This window comes from Brassica napus, chromosome C4, assembly GCF_020379485.1.
Source record: "Brassica napus cultivar Da-Ae chromosome C4, Da-Ae, whole genome shotgun sequence".
Taxonomy (NCBI): Eukaryota; Viridiplantae; Streptophyta; class Magnoliopsida; order Brassicales; family Brassicaceae; genus Brassica; species Brassica napus.
Window position 1 is genome coordinate 12,426,060 of NC_063447.1, and position 16,980 is coordinate 12,443,039.

A 16,980-nucleotide genomic window follows, 5' to 3' on the forward strand; every position below is an offset into this window, starting at 1 on the left:
GTTGTCTCCTAGTAAACTGCAATCTATCTTTCTTCTTAGCTTTGATATATAATAATAATAATCAAATATATGAAACATTTTCTAGTAGTTTTCTTTCAGTTTGTTTTAATAGATTTATTTAATAGAATTTTTTGGGTCTTTCTCATTGTCTCCATCAAAGGAGCCTATTCATGTTACTTGGTGTCCAAGAAATTACTGTTAAAACTGGAATGCAGGATTTTGAGAGATCTTTCTTTCAAGAAATGTTTCTTGGACATTGGCTCCCCAACATACACAACAACAACATAAGCAAAAATACCAAGAGGAGGAAGAAGAAGCGTTAGAGTGGAAAGCAGTGGCTATGGAGGATGCTCCTTGAGTGTTTCTTGGATGGCAGTATGTCAAAGTCATTGCTTCATCATCATACACATCTCTGTTACTTCTCTACCCCAAACATCTGGAGGAATCAAATCTAAAGAGAAAAGCGGTGAGAGGCAAATGGAAGCATGAGCATACAAACATGGAACAAGCATGATGTTATATACCAACAACATGAAACATACCGAGTGAGGGAAAAGGCAGAGAATCCCACAAAATCATATGTTAATTTGAAGAGCCTGTATTGCTTTCTTTGAAGAGGGTAGCACTCTACAAATTCATTAATCCGCATAAACAGAAGACGCACACATTTTGACTTGAACAACTACACAAAACAGAGACCGTGAAAAAACATTTTTTACAGTTTAGTATGATTAAATTGAAATTTAAAGTGGTGACTACACTAACTCCAGTTTACTAAAAGAATAAACAACTAACGTTGTCCCTAGGCTTGAGTTCTAAGGGCATCTCTGTGTAGTTTGGTCTGTAATGTTCTGGCTCCAATGTTGAAGAAGTGCTTTTGCAGGGTTGTAGATTTTCCTGTCTTTATGCTTTGTAAGATAGGTTAGCTGAGCCACGATCCTCTTCATTTCCGGAGCTGTTGAGCTGATGGGATAGTCGATGAGATATTGGATCATTATGTTAACGTTGAAATATTGGATCTGACGCATAACAAGATGTTGTAACAATTGTGAGAAGAAACAGATGCGGAAACAGATGAATAAAAACGATGTAACAACAACACAGAGATTTAACGTGGTTCACCAACTTGGTTACGTCCACGGGCAAAGAGATATCTTATTATTGGAGGCGATATTGAGTTTACAGAGTGCAAGTTCAGGGTTACTTCGAATACAAGATATATATAGTAACATCTCGCATCTAAAACCCTAGACTAAACGGACTCATGGGCTTAAGCCCACGATCAGATGTAACATCCATAATAACTTGATGCAACGCTTTTGATGCAACCGAGTCGGTATGATGTACGTGATGTAACATCCATCGCCTAGATGTAACATCCAGATTCAAGGCATATCAACAATTCTCCACCTTGACTTGAATCCTCTCAATAACAGAAGTACCAAATGCACCTTTAAGTGCCAAATGTACCAGATGCGCTTCTCTGCGCTAGATGTACCATCGCTCTCTTTGCCTCAGATGTCCCTTCGGACCAGATGTGCTGCTTAGACGAACCAGACGCCATTTAACGGCCAGATGCTCAACTAGAGCCAGACGTTCGTTATCAGCCAGATGTCCCAATAGACCAGACGTCCTTACGGACCAGATGTCCTTTCGGGCCATATGCCCCTTAGGGCCATACTAACAGTTTGAGATGTTTAGCAAGTCTAAGCAATGCTTAAACTTGCTGTAAGGAACCGGCTTTGTGAACATGTCAGCAGGATTATCTGCAGTTCCTACTTTCTTCACTTCAATTCACTTCTCATCTCTCAAGAAGTGATACCTCACATCAATATGCTTCGTTCTCTCATGATGAACCTGATCCTTGGCTAAGCATATAGCGCTCAAACTGTCACAATACACAGTAGCCTTATCTTGATGCAAACCGAGATCATTAACCAATCCCCTAAGCCATATTCCTTCCTTCGCAGCTTCTGTCAGCGTCATATACTCTGCCTCAGTAGTAGATAATGTCACTGTAGACTGTAAAGTCGCCTTCCAGCTAACCACAGAGCCGCCCAAGGTGAACACATAACCGGTCATAGATCTTCTGCAGTCCACATCTCCAGCATAATCAGAATTGGAATAGCCTGTTACCAATCGCGGATTGTCGCATCCATAGATGAGACCAACATCAGATGTACCCTTCAGATACCGGAAAATCCGCTTCACAGCTGCCCAATGCTCCTTCCTAGGTTGTCCCATAAACCTGCTAACCACACTGACTGCATGTGCCAGATCTGGTCTTGTGCAGACCATTGCATACATCAAGCTTCCTACAGCGCTAGCATAAGGAACTCGAGACATATACTCTGTCTCTTCTTCAGACTGAACCTCATACATGGTAAGATGAAGATTTGATGCACACGGAGTACTAATAGGTTTACATGAAGACATTTCGAACCTTGTCAACACCTTATTAATGTAGGCCTTCTGTGACAAGAACAACTTCTTCTTCCCCCTATCTCTGAAGATCTCCATCCCTATAATCTTCTTTTCTGCACCCAAATCATTCATCTCAAATTCAGAACTCAGAAGCTCCTTCAGCTTCTTGATGTTACACATCTTCTCTGTAGCTATCATCATGTCATCCACGTAGAGCACCAAATAGATGAATGTGTCATCATTCAATTTTCTCATGTAGACACAACAATCATAAGGACTTTTGGTGTAGCCCAACTTGATCATATAGCTGTCGAATCTCTTGTACCATTGTCTGGGAGACTGCTTAAGTCCATAAAGGGACTTCCGAAGCTTACACACATAGTCTTCTTTTCCACGAACTCAACAACCATCCGGCTGAGTCATGTATATCTCCTCTAGATCTCCATGAAGAAACACTGTCTTCACATCAAATTGCTCAAGCTCCAAGTCCTGACGTGCTACCAGGGCTATCAACACTCTGATGAAAGTATCTCTGACCACAGGTGAGAACATCTCATTGTAGTCTACTCCCTCTCTCTGACTTAACCCTCTTGCAACAACCTGAGCTTTATACTTAATTCCTTCTGCCGATGATGCTCCATCCTTAATCTTGAAGACCCACTTGTATGTAACATACCTTCTCCCCGATGGTAATGTGACCAAATCCCATGTATGATTCTTCTGATGAGACTTCACGTCTCTCGTTGCAACATGCCATTTCTCAGACTCCGGAATAGAAACATCTTCCATGTAAGTGGATGACACATCCACTTCCTCTGCAACCTGAAGTGCATAACCCACCATATCGTCAAAGCAATATCTCTCTGGTGGCCTGACATCAATCCTTCTTGGTCGATCTTTCACGATGCTACGCTCTGTAACATCAAGCGGTTGAATCTTCGTAGACTCCAACTGAACATCTTCTACACGCTCCTCTTCATTTTCTGTGTGTGCCTGCACATCGATCACTTCATGATCATCTTGCAGCTCCACCTGTTTATCAGTGCTACCCTTTTCTGCTTCTGAACTGGACCCTGAACTTCTAACCATAGATGCTTCATCGAAGACACCATTCCTGCTTAGAACCATTCGGTTTTCTGATGGAGACCAGACCATGTATCTCTTGATTCCATCACCGTAGCCCATAAACACTCTTAAAAGTGAATATTCAGCAGATCTACCTGACCACACCTCAGAAGGTATCCTGCACTCGATGCATGTGTGGGGAACAAGATTTATCAAGTAGCAAACCGTGATAACTGCTTCAGCCCAAAACCGCTTCTCCAAACCAGCACCCGAGAGCATGCACATCGCTCTCTCTAGCATTATCTGGTTTATCCATTTTGCAACACCATCCCGCTGTGGTGTTCCCCTGTCTGTAAGATGCTTGGCAGATGTTGCATCCTTACAAAACTGTTTAAACTCTTCCGAGCAGAGTTCCAAACCAATATCAGAATGAAGCATATCTTGCTTCGACAGATGTTGCATCCCACGCTCACTGATATGTCCAAGCCTCATATGCCATAGCTTAGTCATATCTTCTTCTGGGATCTCTGGCGATGCAACATTTGCTGAACCGGTAACCGTTGTACCCTTCAGCAAATACAAAGTACCGTTCATGAAACCCTTCAGAATCACATCAGAACCCTTGCAGACATTCAGAACTCCATCACCACCGAATATTTGAACCCTCTACTGTCCAGAAGACTCATGGATATCAAATTCTTTGTCATTGATGGAACATGCCTAACCTCGTTCAATGTGCAGAATCTACCATCATGTGTCCTGAGCTTGATTGAGCCGATCCCAGCAATCTTGCAGACAAAATCATTTGCCATCTTAATCTTGCCGTCAAGTACCTCTGTGTACTTCGAAAACCACTCTCTCCTCGGTGTCATATGGTAGGATGCTCCTGTATCCAGAACCCACACATCAGAAGAGTGTGTGTGTCCGTGCACAACAAGAGCGATGTCACTATCAGACTTGGCTTCATCCTCAGCTACTGCAGCAGATCCAGACTGTTGCTCCTTCTTCTTCTTGGGACAGTCTGAATTCCAATGTCCCTTCTCTTTCCAATAGTTGCAAATATCAGTTGGCTTAGGACCTCTTGGAAACGATTTTCTGTCTTTCGACTTCCTTTTGTTCCCATGTCCCTTCACACCACTGACAAACAATCCCGAAGCTTGATTGTCTGTCCCTGAGCTGGATGCCTTATGGCGTAATTCCCGACTGTGAAGCGCCGACCTAACTTCTTCCAGTCTCACCGTATCTTTGTCAACAATGAACGATTGCACGAAGTTCTCGAAAGAGTTCGGCAAATATACCAACATGATTAGAGCAGCGTCTTCATCCTCCACCTTAACATCGATGTTACGCAGCTCTAGTAATATCGAATTTAACTTGTCAAGATGGTCGCGAAGCTCAATACCTTCTTGCATACGCAAGGCAAAGAGGCGTTGCTTCAGAAGTAGCTTGTTCATTAGAGATTTTGTCATGTACAAGCTCTCCAATTTCTGCCACAAACTAGCAGCAGTTTTCTCATCCGACACTTCGATGATGATCTCGTCTGCTAGACACAACAAAATTGTTGAGAACACCTTCTCTTCTAGAGTCTCCAAATCAGTTGCTTTAGATTTCTTCTCTGACAATGGTTCCCGGATGCCTTGTTGCTTCAACAACGCCTGCATCTTAATCTGCCAAAGACTGAAGCTATTTCTCCCATCAAACTTATCGATCTTCGCTCTTATTCCAGACATCTTTTCACAAGATCACAACCCGAAGCTCTGATACCAGTTTATTGTAACAATTGTGAGAAGAAACAGATGCGGAAATATATGAATAAAAATGATATAACAACGACACAGAGATTTAACGTGGTTCACCAACTTGGCTACGTCCACGGGCAAAGAGAGATCTTATTATTGGAGGCGATATTGAGTTTACAGAGTGTAAGTTCAGGGTTACTTCGAATACTAGATATATATATAGTAACATCTCGCATCTAAAACCCTAGACTAAACGGACTCATGGGCTTAAGCCCACGATCAGATGTAACATCCATAATAACTTGATGCAACGCTCTTGATGCAACCGAGTCGGTATGATGTACGTGATGTAACATCCATCGCCTAAATGTAACATCCAGATTCAAGGCATATCAACACAAGATATGTTTTTTTTTGTTGAATCGAATGTTAAATTTATTCAAATAAAAAACCATTGTTTTACATCAAGTGCAGCTTGTTTGGGAAGTGTAAATGAAACAAACTTTCTCAAATGCTTATACCATACTCCCTGTGGCAAACCAAAATCGTAAACCTTCTTAATATTTGTCATCTCCCATTCTCTGAATTGTAGTAAATTTGTTACGAATGTTCTTATCCAGCAAAGTGAATAAGTCTATTTGCTGAAAAAGGTTTACCTCCATGGCGTTTTGCATTCCTTTCACGCCATATGGTATATAAAGCTTCTTGGAACACATAATGAAGAGTGAACTTTGGTATCCTCTGCTGTGAGTTTGATTAACTTCAAACAAAACAAACGCGATCTGGTTGGTTGGGGGTGCATTCAATGAGAGTTTTAAGTTATTTGCAACAAAATGATAAATACGCTGTTATTTAAATATACATTTTAAAATCTCATTTATAATCCAGTATTATTAAACTTGACATTTTATAAACTATTCTCAAATCCAGTTTATTGAAAATGTTTTAAATTGTGGATTTTTAAAGTTTTCAAGTGATTTTATAGTGTTTGAGGGGAATTTTTTAGTTAAAAAATTTAAAAATCAAATCTCATGGTTTTAAGTGATATTTTAGGGTGGTTTAGCAAAAATAATTTTAATCTCTGCAATTCAATAAAATCATCTAAAACCTCATTAAAAATCAAATCATTTAAAATTTTAGATCGAATACACCTCTCGTTATGTTTCATTAATTTGGGTGGGATGAGATCATATTTGGGGATACCTGAGAGTTTGGGAGGCTCAAAGATCCAAGTTTTTGGTTTCGTTCAAGAGCGTTTAAATAATAGAGTGAATGGATGGACTTTCAAGTTCTTCACAAAGGGGGGTAAAGAGGTGATTATAAAGTCTGTGGTAACAGCTCTACCAAATCATGTAATGTCCTGTTATCGTATTCCGAAAACGGTGATGAAGAAGCTGACGAATGCAGTGGCACAGTTTTGGTGGAGTCTGGGAGGAATACTCGTGGTATGCATTGGAAATCATGGGAGAAACTATGTGCCCCTAAGGATGAAGGAGGACTGGGTTTTAAAGATCTCACAGATTTCAATACAACAATGTTGGAAAAACAACTATGGAGGCTGATAGAGAAACCGAACACTTTATTTTCTCGAGTGTTCAAAGGAAGGTATTTCAGGAATGCATCACCCCTGGAACCAATTAGATCGTACTCGTCATCTAATGGCTGACGTAGTATTTTCTCTGCTAGATTTATGGTTAGCAAATGACTAATCAAAAGAGTGGGATCATGATCATTTATCTCAGTATGGAATGATCCTTGGCTCCCATCCACTCGCCCGAGACCAGCAAATAAATATCAACACAACCTTTACCCGGAACTTACAGTGGATTTTCTCATTGATGTAACATCTAGAACATGGAATTCACAGGCTATTCAGACTTTGGTGGACCCACAAGATGCAAAAGTTATTGAAAGTATTCCTTTAAGTCGAATTCAGACAGTAGATCGGGATGGATGACATTTTACAAAAAGTGGAAGGTATACAGTTAAATCTGGATATCAAGTAGATCGGGTGTATCCCGATAGTGGGTGAACATTACCAGAGTATGGTCCTTCGGTTTTGCCCTTGAAGGCGCATTGTTGGAAGGTACGATGTCCACCCAAGATAAAACATTTTCTATGGCAACTGGTAACAGGATGTATAGCGGTGAAGAAAAATTTACGCTCACGAGGAATCCATGGGGACACAACTTGCGCACGGTGTGGAGCACCAGAAGTGTCCATAAATCATGTGTTTTTTGAATGTCCACCAGCAATTTAGGTTTGAGCACTTTCACGAATTTCGTCGAATCCAGACTTTTTTTTCCATACAATCCCTATTTGCAAATATGGACCATTTATTTTGGAGGGTTACCCCGGAAATGGAAGATCATCAATTTGCATGGATCTTATGGTACATATGGAAAAGAAGAAAACAATAAAGTTTTCAGTAATATGGATATTGATCCGTGTGAAACTCTTAGATTGCCAGAAACGGAGTTGGTACTATGGGCTGAGACACAAATTACAATTACACAGAGAACTGACCAAGCTCGGAGTGCAACGAACGTGACAGTACCATCTATCCCAGGTAGATGGTGTTTCACGGATGGATCTTGGAAAGATGGGGAAATATTTTTGGGACTAGGGTGGTATAGTACGCTAGAAGGTTTTGATGGTCTAATGGGAGCAAGAAATACAAGAGCGAGTCAATCACCTCTTCATTCGGAGATATAAGCTTTTATTTGGGCTATGGAATGTATGAGGAATTTAAGACAGTTAAACGTCACATTTGCAACAGATTGTTCTCAATTGGTGAAAATGGTTTCTGAACCTAAAGAGTGGCTAGCCTTTGCAAGTTATTTGGAAGATATAAAGTTATTGAAGAGAAGTTTCAACAGTTCAGAACTCATTCATATACCACAGACGCATAATTCAAGAGCGAACAACATAGCACGCAGTGCAAGAAATCAACCGTCTTTTTGTTGTCCATATGGACGCGGAGCTACTGGTTTGGTTTACATAATCTATATGAATCTGTTTGTTGCTGAAAAAAAAAACTTCGATTGTTGGGTTACCGCTGTCAATTATTTTTCAATTCTTTATCCTGGGGTTAAAATTGTATGTTTGTAAACTTTCGAGGATATTGTAAATAGTTACTGTCTTACTGGAAATACATTGGTATCATCCGAAAAATAATTACATGTTGTAATTGGAAGGTTAAAGACTGAATATTTATGTGTTATTATTTCATAATATGAGGTTCTTTATATAAGTATTACAAGAAGAGATAAATAGAAATAGTACAAATCATAATCTTACTAGATTTAGGATAACTACTAAATACATAAATGGAAAGATTACATCTACTAGGAAAAGGAAAAGGGTTTCCTTTTCTCTAAGTTTGTGGCCGCCTCTCTCTCTCCTCTAGGACATGCGGCTGCTCTCTTTCCTCTCTCTAGGGTTTCGGTTATCTCTCTTGGTATGGGCCGATTTATGGACCGGGCCGGTTATGGACATTCATTACTTGATTTATAACACTCCCCCTTGGATGCCATAACCATACATGATTCTTAATACGCTTCACGTTGCCTTATTAAAACCTTATCAGTAAAACCCAGAGGGACAAAACCATGATGAAGGAAAAAGAGTACAACACACACTACTCCCCCTGATGTGAACCTCAGTGGAAGTTCTTTAGTCTACGCATCTGATGCGTGAACTGTTCTGAACATGCAGGTGGGGAATTCAGCCAGTTTCATTACTAAGCCGTAACTAGACCACTTCGACCTCTTAGGTCGTTTCTCATGTCCTTTGACATCGAGTGTCCCGGTAAAGCATGTGTGCTAAACAATGTGAACCACATTGTCCTCGGAGATCACTGTTGGGTCTTTGGAAATCGTGTTTGCATGTGTCCATGGTCTAGACGTGATCGTCTACTGTCAACTGCTCTTTACTTTGGTCGGACAAACTAAGTATTTATGGACAATATACTAAACATGGTTATCATGAACCTATGTCTCGGTGTATCTTCTATACACGGATGTATATCAATGGCTTCATAATTTTATCATACTATGGCTTATTGGCCAGAATATACTCATGGACCCATACATATGGTCATCGATCTTTCTTGCCTTAGGCAATACCATATATATATCTATCTCAGACATTGCAGTCCTTTATCCATCTCTTGATGGCGTCCTATGACCTATCTTTCCATTGGACCATACCACACACTGGTATATATCTATTAGGTCATGGATCTTGATTGTACATTCTTATGGACTGCAACCTATTGGTATCCGATCGAGAGAGATAGATTTAAACATCTTTTCTCGGCCTCACGGCAATGTCACGTGAGAGTAACAGCAGTAGCAAACTATTCTGCTATGCCGGATCCTTACTAAAGGATCTGATGTCGGATTGGTCAATCCGGAGATCATGCTATTAAGATAGTAAGCTGAGGCAATCACCTTTATTTAGGCTGATATTTCTTTTCTACTAGCCCGTACTATGATCTAGTCAGTTCATGCTAGGGTTACAGATTAATAGATAATCTGTATAAACCTCTCTTTAGGTTGGTTTAGTGTAAACACAAGGGATTTCAAATTTCTTTATAAATTCTCATATGGACTGAATTTGATCGTTTTTATAGAACTCCCTTTCATAATATATGGAGCTGCTTTATGTTTCAGTCCATGAACAGCTTAGGAACAATGATGTTCTTTCATCCAGTGATCCATATGCTGCTTACTACATCTTTATATGTGAATCTAATTCTTTCATATGACCAGACAATTGTCAATTTCGAAATTTGTAGCAGCACCCACCACATAGGAGTTTATCTCCTTATAATCTGTTCCATGGTCTCTGTGAGTATCCTTGTGTAACAAGCTATGATCGAGTGCTGTTAGTAGAAAACATGAACACCTTTAAACCTTGTGATCATGTATCATATCTCACGATTTTTTTTCCCTCACAAGACCCATTTATTTCACTGGTTTATATCAGATGGTGTTTCTATGGCCAATACGCCTATCTCTTCTATAGATACTTTAAACTCCAAGTTTATCTTTTCTTTAATCTTTATGAGTACTCTTTCGTGGGCTCATGATCCTCGCTTATATCTTTAAACTCAAGTGCTATTCTCTTTATGTATTTCTATACAAATATCTTTAATGTGTGTGTCGACACTTATATATGTATGTGGTTCCATTATGTTCCAGACATGATCTAATAGATTTGAGATCTTATTATCCAGGACCTTTTTACCTAGTAGCTTGGCGTCCCAAGCTACATGGTTTGGTACCTTAGATGTGTAGCTTCGCAGCCTTTTCTCAATGTCTAGTATGGTTTCCTTATAACCTCGGATTGTCATTCTATGCACCATTCTTTCTTTTCCGAGGTTCCTTATCTTATGGAACACTTGGTCTATCTTGTATAGACTCTATAGCAACTTGATTGTGTCTCTTTCAAGGACATCAAATTTCGTTTGGTGCTAAGCTGGTTATGACTTAGTCATTCTGTTCTTTTCGGGTCAGTGTCTGGCATCTCGATTAGCTAGCCTTTAATAACCTTTTCTTTGGACGTCTACAGTTCTAATCCGAGGACCTTGCCAAGGCCATGATGGTTGATACCATTCATTCTTATCATTCTTTCTTTGCTCTTTATACCAGCTTATAACTTTCTCTTCATAATGTTGGATAGCAGGATCCATTTGGTCATGCAATCCGTACCTGGCCACTATTTGATCACCCATGTTTTTGGCTCACGGTCTCTTTGAATTCGTGGAGAAAGTCATACTCTTATCCGACATATATTCCCAATCCTTTTTTGAGATTCCATCTTAGACGGCACACATATGTATGTGGTAGTTTATTCAAAAATCTCTTAAGATGGTGTATGTCTGGTTTATGACCCGTATTCAATCTGAGATGGGAATATCTATGCTCACTTATATGGCCTGATGTAGTTGAACTTTTTATACATGTAAATCCATAATGTCCCTAAGCTCTAGGATGGATGTCCGAACCTTTATAGGTAATGGACTGTGCGGCCAAGCCTGCACAACACGGCCAAGCCGTTTATACAATGGTTCTAGACCATGTTTCACGAATTTGTAGTGTGATCATGGATTTAGGGTTTTTTATCCTCTCTCCCCCTCATGAACATACTATAATTTCGTGGTGCTTAGGATAATAAAGCCTTAATGAGTTTCTCTTTGTGTACATGTTTCACAACGTGAGTTCTAATGGGAATAACTCTTTGTGCCTTTCAAATTTCAACCTTTTCATCAGTTGTGGACCAAGATGGCTAATCCGGTCTTTGCCATATAGTGTATAAAATTTCGTGGGATATATATGAGTATACTCACCACGGCTCTTGCCTCTTATTCATACTGATCTGTAGCATAGTTTTGATCAGTAGAGTACACATGTATAGTCTTGACCACTTTCTTATAAGGTCTTAGGCGATATTTCTTTCAAAATCTGAAGGAACTTGTTTCCTTTTGTTTGCCCATTGTTTCTATTTAGAAACCATATTATCATAACACAATGGGTCACATATTATTGGGTGTATATAATGCCTTTTAAGGCAATGCCTTGGCCATAGTTTCTTACTAGGCTACTATACCCGTACTATAATGCCCTTCAGGCAATTCTTTGTATCAATAAAATCATTCACATTATCAAACAAACTCAGGCAAGATATAATAGCAATGAAATCAAAGCAATTCAAAAACAATAAGACAAGATGTCGATTTTAGTCTTTGAGACAATCAGAAGTCTCAAAATCCAAGAGGTCGTCCCTTTCAAGGTCGGAATCATCATCAGCATCATACCCGGTATCATGAACCATACGGGCTTCTGGGTTCTTGTTCTTAAGGCTCTCTTGATAGAGCTCACATAGATGTTTAGGGTTTCTACAATTCTTTGCCCAATGGTTTTCCATCCCGCATCTGTGACAAGCTGATTTGGTCGAGTAAGACGGTTTGGATATGCCACCTCGACCACGGCCATAATTGCCTCGGCCACGGCTGGAACCACGACCACGGTTATTGTGGTTTCTTTGCCGGCCATAACTGTCATGGCCACGTCCCTTGAATCTACTACGGCCTTTGCCGTGTGACTTCTTATTATCATGGACGTGGTTGCATTCTTTGGGATCTTTCTTTTCAGCCTCATTGGCTTCTGGTAATGCTGATGTTCCGGTGGGTCTCATCTCACTGTTTTTCATCAGGAGTTCATTATTAGCCTCGGCCAGGAGCAGGCACAAGATCAGATCAGTGTATGAGGCGAAGCCCCTTTCTCTATACTGCTGTTGCAGCAACACGTTCGTCGAATGGAACGTGGAGAATGTTTTATCAAGCAACTCTTTCTCGGTTACTTCCTCACCACATAATCTCATCATTGAGACTATCTTAAACAATACTAAATTGTATTCATCCACAGACTTATAGTCCATGAATCTGAGATTCTTCCACTCATGTCTAGCCTTTGGTAATAGCACCGTTTTCTGGTGATCATATCTGCGCTGTAAAGCGGTCTAAAGGTCTAGTGGATTCTCCATGGTGAGGTACTGATCTTTTAAACCCTCAATGAGATGGTGGCGTATAATACTTATAGCCCTGTACCGATTCTTATCAATCTCATTGTTACCCTTGATGATAGTATCACATAGTTCCTTTGACCTCAAGTTAATCTTTGTGTCAAGTCCCCATTGCAAATAGTTGTGTCCGGAGAGATTAAGGGCAGCATAGTTTAGGTTTGAGATTTTCGACATCTGAATCACATTGTCATTCGAAATTTAGGGTTTCGCAATGTGATCATGTGGCCGCAAGTCAATCAAATAAAATCGGCCGCAATCAAGTCTTATTACAATCATGTTTCAATCAATCTAATCGACCATGGTGCGGATCAAACATAGTAACAAATAGATCAGGCCACACGGCCATACAATTTTGTGATGCAAACAATTCAAGTTTGTAAAATCTATATGCTGGTCGATATTTAGAAACAAGACGAATGCAATTCAAATTCAGTTTCATAACTTATGCAAACAACCTTAGCCAATTCGATTTCTTATTTATGAAATTAGGGTTTTGATTTAAACAATGCTAGGAGTTGATTTTAGCAATATGTGATCAAGGTTTCAAGGCCTTTAGGATTCAAATTCAATATTCAGATTATACAATCAATCTATCAATCCTATAACCTCAGATCATCAATCAAACAATCAAAACAAGAACCATTAAAATCGAATTCAAGTTTCTAGGGTTTAGGGTTTCGATTCCAATATTAGGGTTTCATAACTTCAGATTAGAAACAAATAAACAATCAAACATGTTCTAGTTGGAATCGATTCAATTGCTAGTTATGAGATTTTTGTTTTTAGGTTTACCGATTTCAGGGTTTGATCAAGATCATAGAATTCCATAATAATGGATTAGGGTTTTAGGGTTTGATCATAGCGTTCTCAGATTAACGGTCTACCTTAGTCTTTGTAGGGTTGAGCCGGACCACCTAGGGAGAACGGATGGACCTCGGATGCAAGACGGATGCTGTCTGATCGCTGATCGTCCTGGAATGTTCGCCGGCTGCACTCGTCTGCGAGCTGAAGTTGATTGTCGTCTGGTGCGAGCTGGTTGATCACGAACACGAGCTGGCTGAGGACGTCAGGACACGAGCAGGGAACACCAAGGAGTTGAGCTGATCGTCGAGGTCTGAGACGGACAGGAAACGCCTTAGGGTTTAGGGTGGTCGCCGCCTGAGTTAGGGATTTTAGGGTTTTAGGTTTTTAGCTTAGATTGCAGAGAACAATAGTGCTGATAACGTTTTGTAATTGGAAGGTTAAAGACTGAATATTTATGTGTTATTATTTCATAATATGAGGTTCCTTATATAAGGATTACAAGAAGAGATACATAGAAATAGTACAAATCCTAATCTTACTAGATTTAGGATAACTACTAAATACATAAATGGAAAGATTACATCTACTAGGAAAAGGAAAAGAGTTTCTTTTTCTTTAAGCTTGTGGCCGCCTCTCTCTCTCCTCTAGGACATGCGGCTGCTCTCTCTCCTCTCTCTAGGGTTTCGGTTATCTCTCTTGATATGGACCGGTTTATGGACCGGACCGGTTTATGGACCGGGCCGGTTATGGACATTCATTACTTGATTTATAACATTACAAGCTTTCCTCGTCTTTTGTCCGAACTTCCCCTTCATTCGACATGTATGAAAAGAGAAATAAAAAAAATCTGGAATATACAGAAAATTTGTTTTGTCAGAATTAACAAAAAGGTAATTTAGCATTTTTTTAGTTTTGTCACAAAAATAACTTTCAATAATGAAAATTGACTAAAATAGTTTTTTTTTTTATTTTGAAAATTTTATTTTTTATTTTTTATTTTTTAAATTTAAAACTCTATCCTCAAAATCCTACCCCTTAACTCTAAACCATAAGTCTAGATTAGTTAACCATAAGTCTAGATTAGTTAATCATTGTTATTTTTACTCTTTAATAAAACTTATTTTGGTCATTTTTCTCATTGAAAACTATTTTTGTGACAAAAACTTAAAAATGACTATTCTATGAATTTCTCTTAATAAAATATCGAAAACGATTTTACAACGTTATGTTAGGTTCGTTTTATTTTATCGGAACAAAAGTTAAAAAAAAATAATTTCAATCAGGAAAAAAATAAGCCATTGGAAGTTTTTAATGGTAGGCCTATGAGCCAGTCACACATATATAAATAGTTAAATACACACAAATATATATATATATATATATATATATATATATATATATATATATATATTTATTAAGAAAAGAAAGGTGCACAAGTAGCTTACTAGCTATAGTACATAGCAACTGATTCAGTTGAATGTTTATCATGCATGGCAGACAATACAATCAATCAACTGATTTGATCTGTCGCTTTTTATTTTACTTTTATGTAAACTTGCACGATATATAGACACACATCAAGATGCGCAAACTATAGAATAATAGGTAGACAAGTTCCTGATGAGGTATTCATTCTTGTGGTCTGGTCGAATCCATCAATGCGTTTCAGAGATATTCACGTGTGGCCATAGATAAGAACTCAACCCCAATATAAATCGCATCGTTCACAAGAAATCCATTTGAAGCTTTGTGGAGTTCCCCTAGCTCCAAAAACTTGTTGAAGCCCCAGCGAGTATTGGAGGTAAACCGATGTGCGGTATCTTTATCAAACAAGTAGAGATTAAATTTAGCAGTTGGCTTATATATATATGTACGAATAAAAGAAAGTAAGTGTATATATATATATAATACTAATTTCATGGTGATTGCGCTTGTGTTGGTCCAACACTCGCAGTTTATAGATGGCCGATGTTGCTTCCACTGGAGCTTTGCTCACAAAATCGGACGCATGCAGAAACAAAGACAACGAATTTCCTTTTCCCTCTAAGTATCCTTTAGGGTACATCTCTAAGTACCTGATTGTAATATAAACCATGTATAAGATATACTTCTTAATATGAGACATGCATGCATGTTTTCGAACTGAACTATTTTAAATCAATATGAAACGGTGTTTTTTTTTTTGAGAAAAATATGAAACGTTGATTTATTTATTTTAACTTAGTATCGCTCTAGTATTGTCGTAATTTGAAACATTAGTGGTATCGATATTTCTTTTGATTTGCGCGTATTCAACCGAAATATATAATAAACTGAAATAGAGGGAGCATAAAATTGGGCATACCATCTCCGTGGTCCACAGGTGAACTCATAGGACGAATGACTTTCACCACTGAAGGAGGAAAACTGAGTGATCTTCCATGTGAATCTAGAGTTATTCCGAGGCACCTTCATCAGTTTAACTCGTTCTGCTGTCCCCATGGTTGGAGAGAAGGTGTTTATTATAACATTGAGGAATAATGGTATGACTCCGGTTATCTCGGCACAGAAAACCGCTTTGTCGTTCACAATAAACTTCTGCTTCAACATCTCTTGTGAGATTAAGCTGCTTACCCCCCATGATACATGATTTGAGTCGAAAGAGAACACTGACGCTGATAAGACAACATATACGCAGTATATATCAAAGATAAAATAAAAATAAAATTGTCAAAATAATCACCAATTAATACTTGTGAAACTTAATATTTACCCGTGCATATATCAAGGTCTCCAATCTGAGAGATTACGCTGAGGTTGAACCAGCAGGTAACGCCCCAATTAGAACCGGTACACTTTTCATCGGCGATAGTCAGATAAGCGGATAAGTAGTCCTTGACAAGATCTAAGCGGATATTGAACTTCCTATATCGCCATTTCCAAGCCAACAAGATTAATGCACACATTATGTTAAATTAAAATGTTAAGTAAATTGACTCACCATCTGAGACCAAAAGCATGGAAATTCATTGACTCACAGTTCTTAGCATTTTCAGTCATTAGCGTAGACATTCCATCAACCAACATGAAATGACTGTTGTTGCGTTTCTTATATTTTATGTAGTCTACATAGAATACATGCAGATGAACAAACATATATAGACAACAATTAATTAGACTTATATGTGTATATATATATATAAGTAAAACGTACCTTCAAGTGACGTTAGACTCATTTTCAAGTAGGGTTTTAAATTTGTTGGTCTGTAGTTTGTTTTGGGATGAGAAGAAAGTGGTATAAGTGTCTATATATATAGGTAAATTCCTTGACGAAGGGAGTTTAGTTAGAATCTAAACCGAACCAGATATTGATTATTTT

General features: G+C 38.8%; 2 protein-coding genes across 2 annotated transcripts; both read right to left on the reverse strand.

The window, feature by feature from the left end:
* Nucleotides 1–11,972: 11,972 nt before the first annotated feature.
* LOC106433736 lies at nt 11,973–12,992 on the reverse strand. The gene is made up of 3 exons (XM_048755476.1): nt 12,844–12,992; nt 12,215–12,738; nt 11,973–12,100 (listed from the first exon to the last, which is right to left on the reverse strand). The coding sequence occupies exons 1-3, from the start codon at nt 12,990–12,992 to the stop codon at nt 11,973–11,975; spliced, it is 801 nt and encodes a 266-aa protein (XP_048611433.1).
* A 2,027-nt stretch (nt 12,993–15,019) lies between these two features.
* LOC106395492 lies at nt 15,020–16,932 on the reverse strand. Its single transcript, XM_013835936.3, has 6 exons — nt 16,816–16,932; nt 16,603–16,726; nt 16,375–16,526; nt 15,967–16,276; nt 15,534–15,697; nt 15,020–15,442 (listed from the first exon to the last, which is right to left on the reverse strand). Exons 1-6 carry the CDS (start codon nt 16,835–16,837, stop codon nt 15,288–15,290), a joined length of 927 nt encoding a protein of 308 aa, XP_013691390.1. The 5' UTR covers nt 16,838–16,932; the 3' UTR covers nt 15,020–15,287.
* Nucleotides 16,933–16,980: the final 48 nt, after the last annotated feature.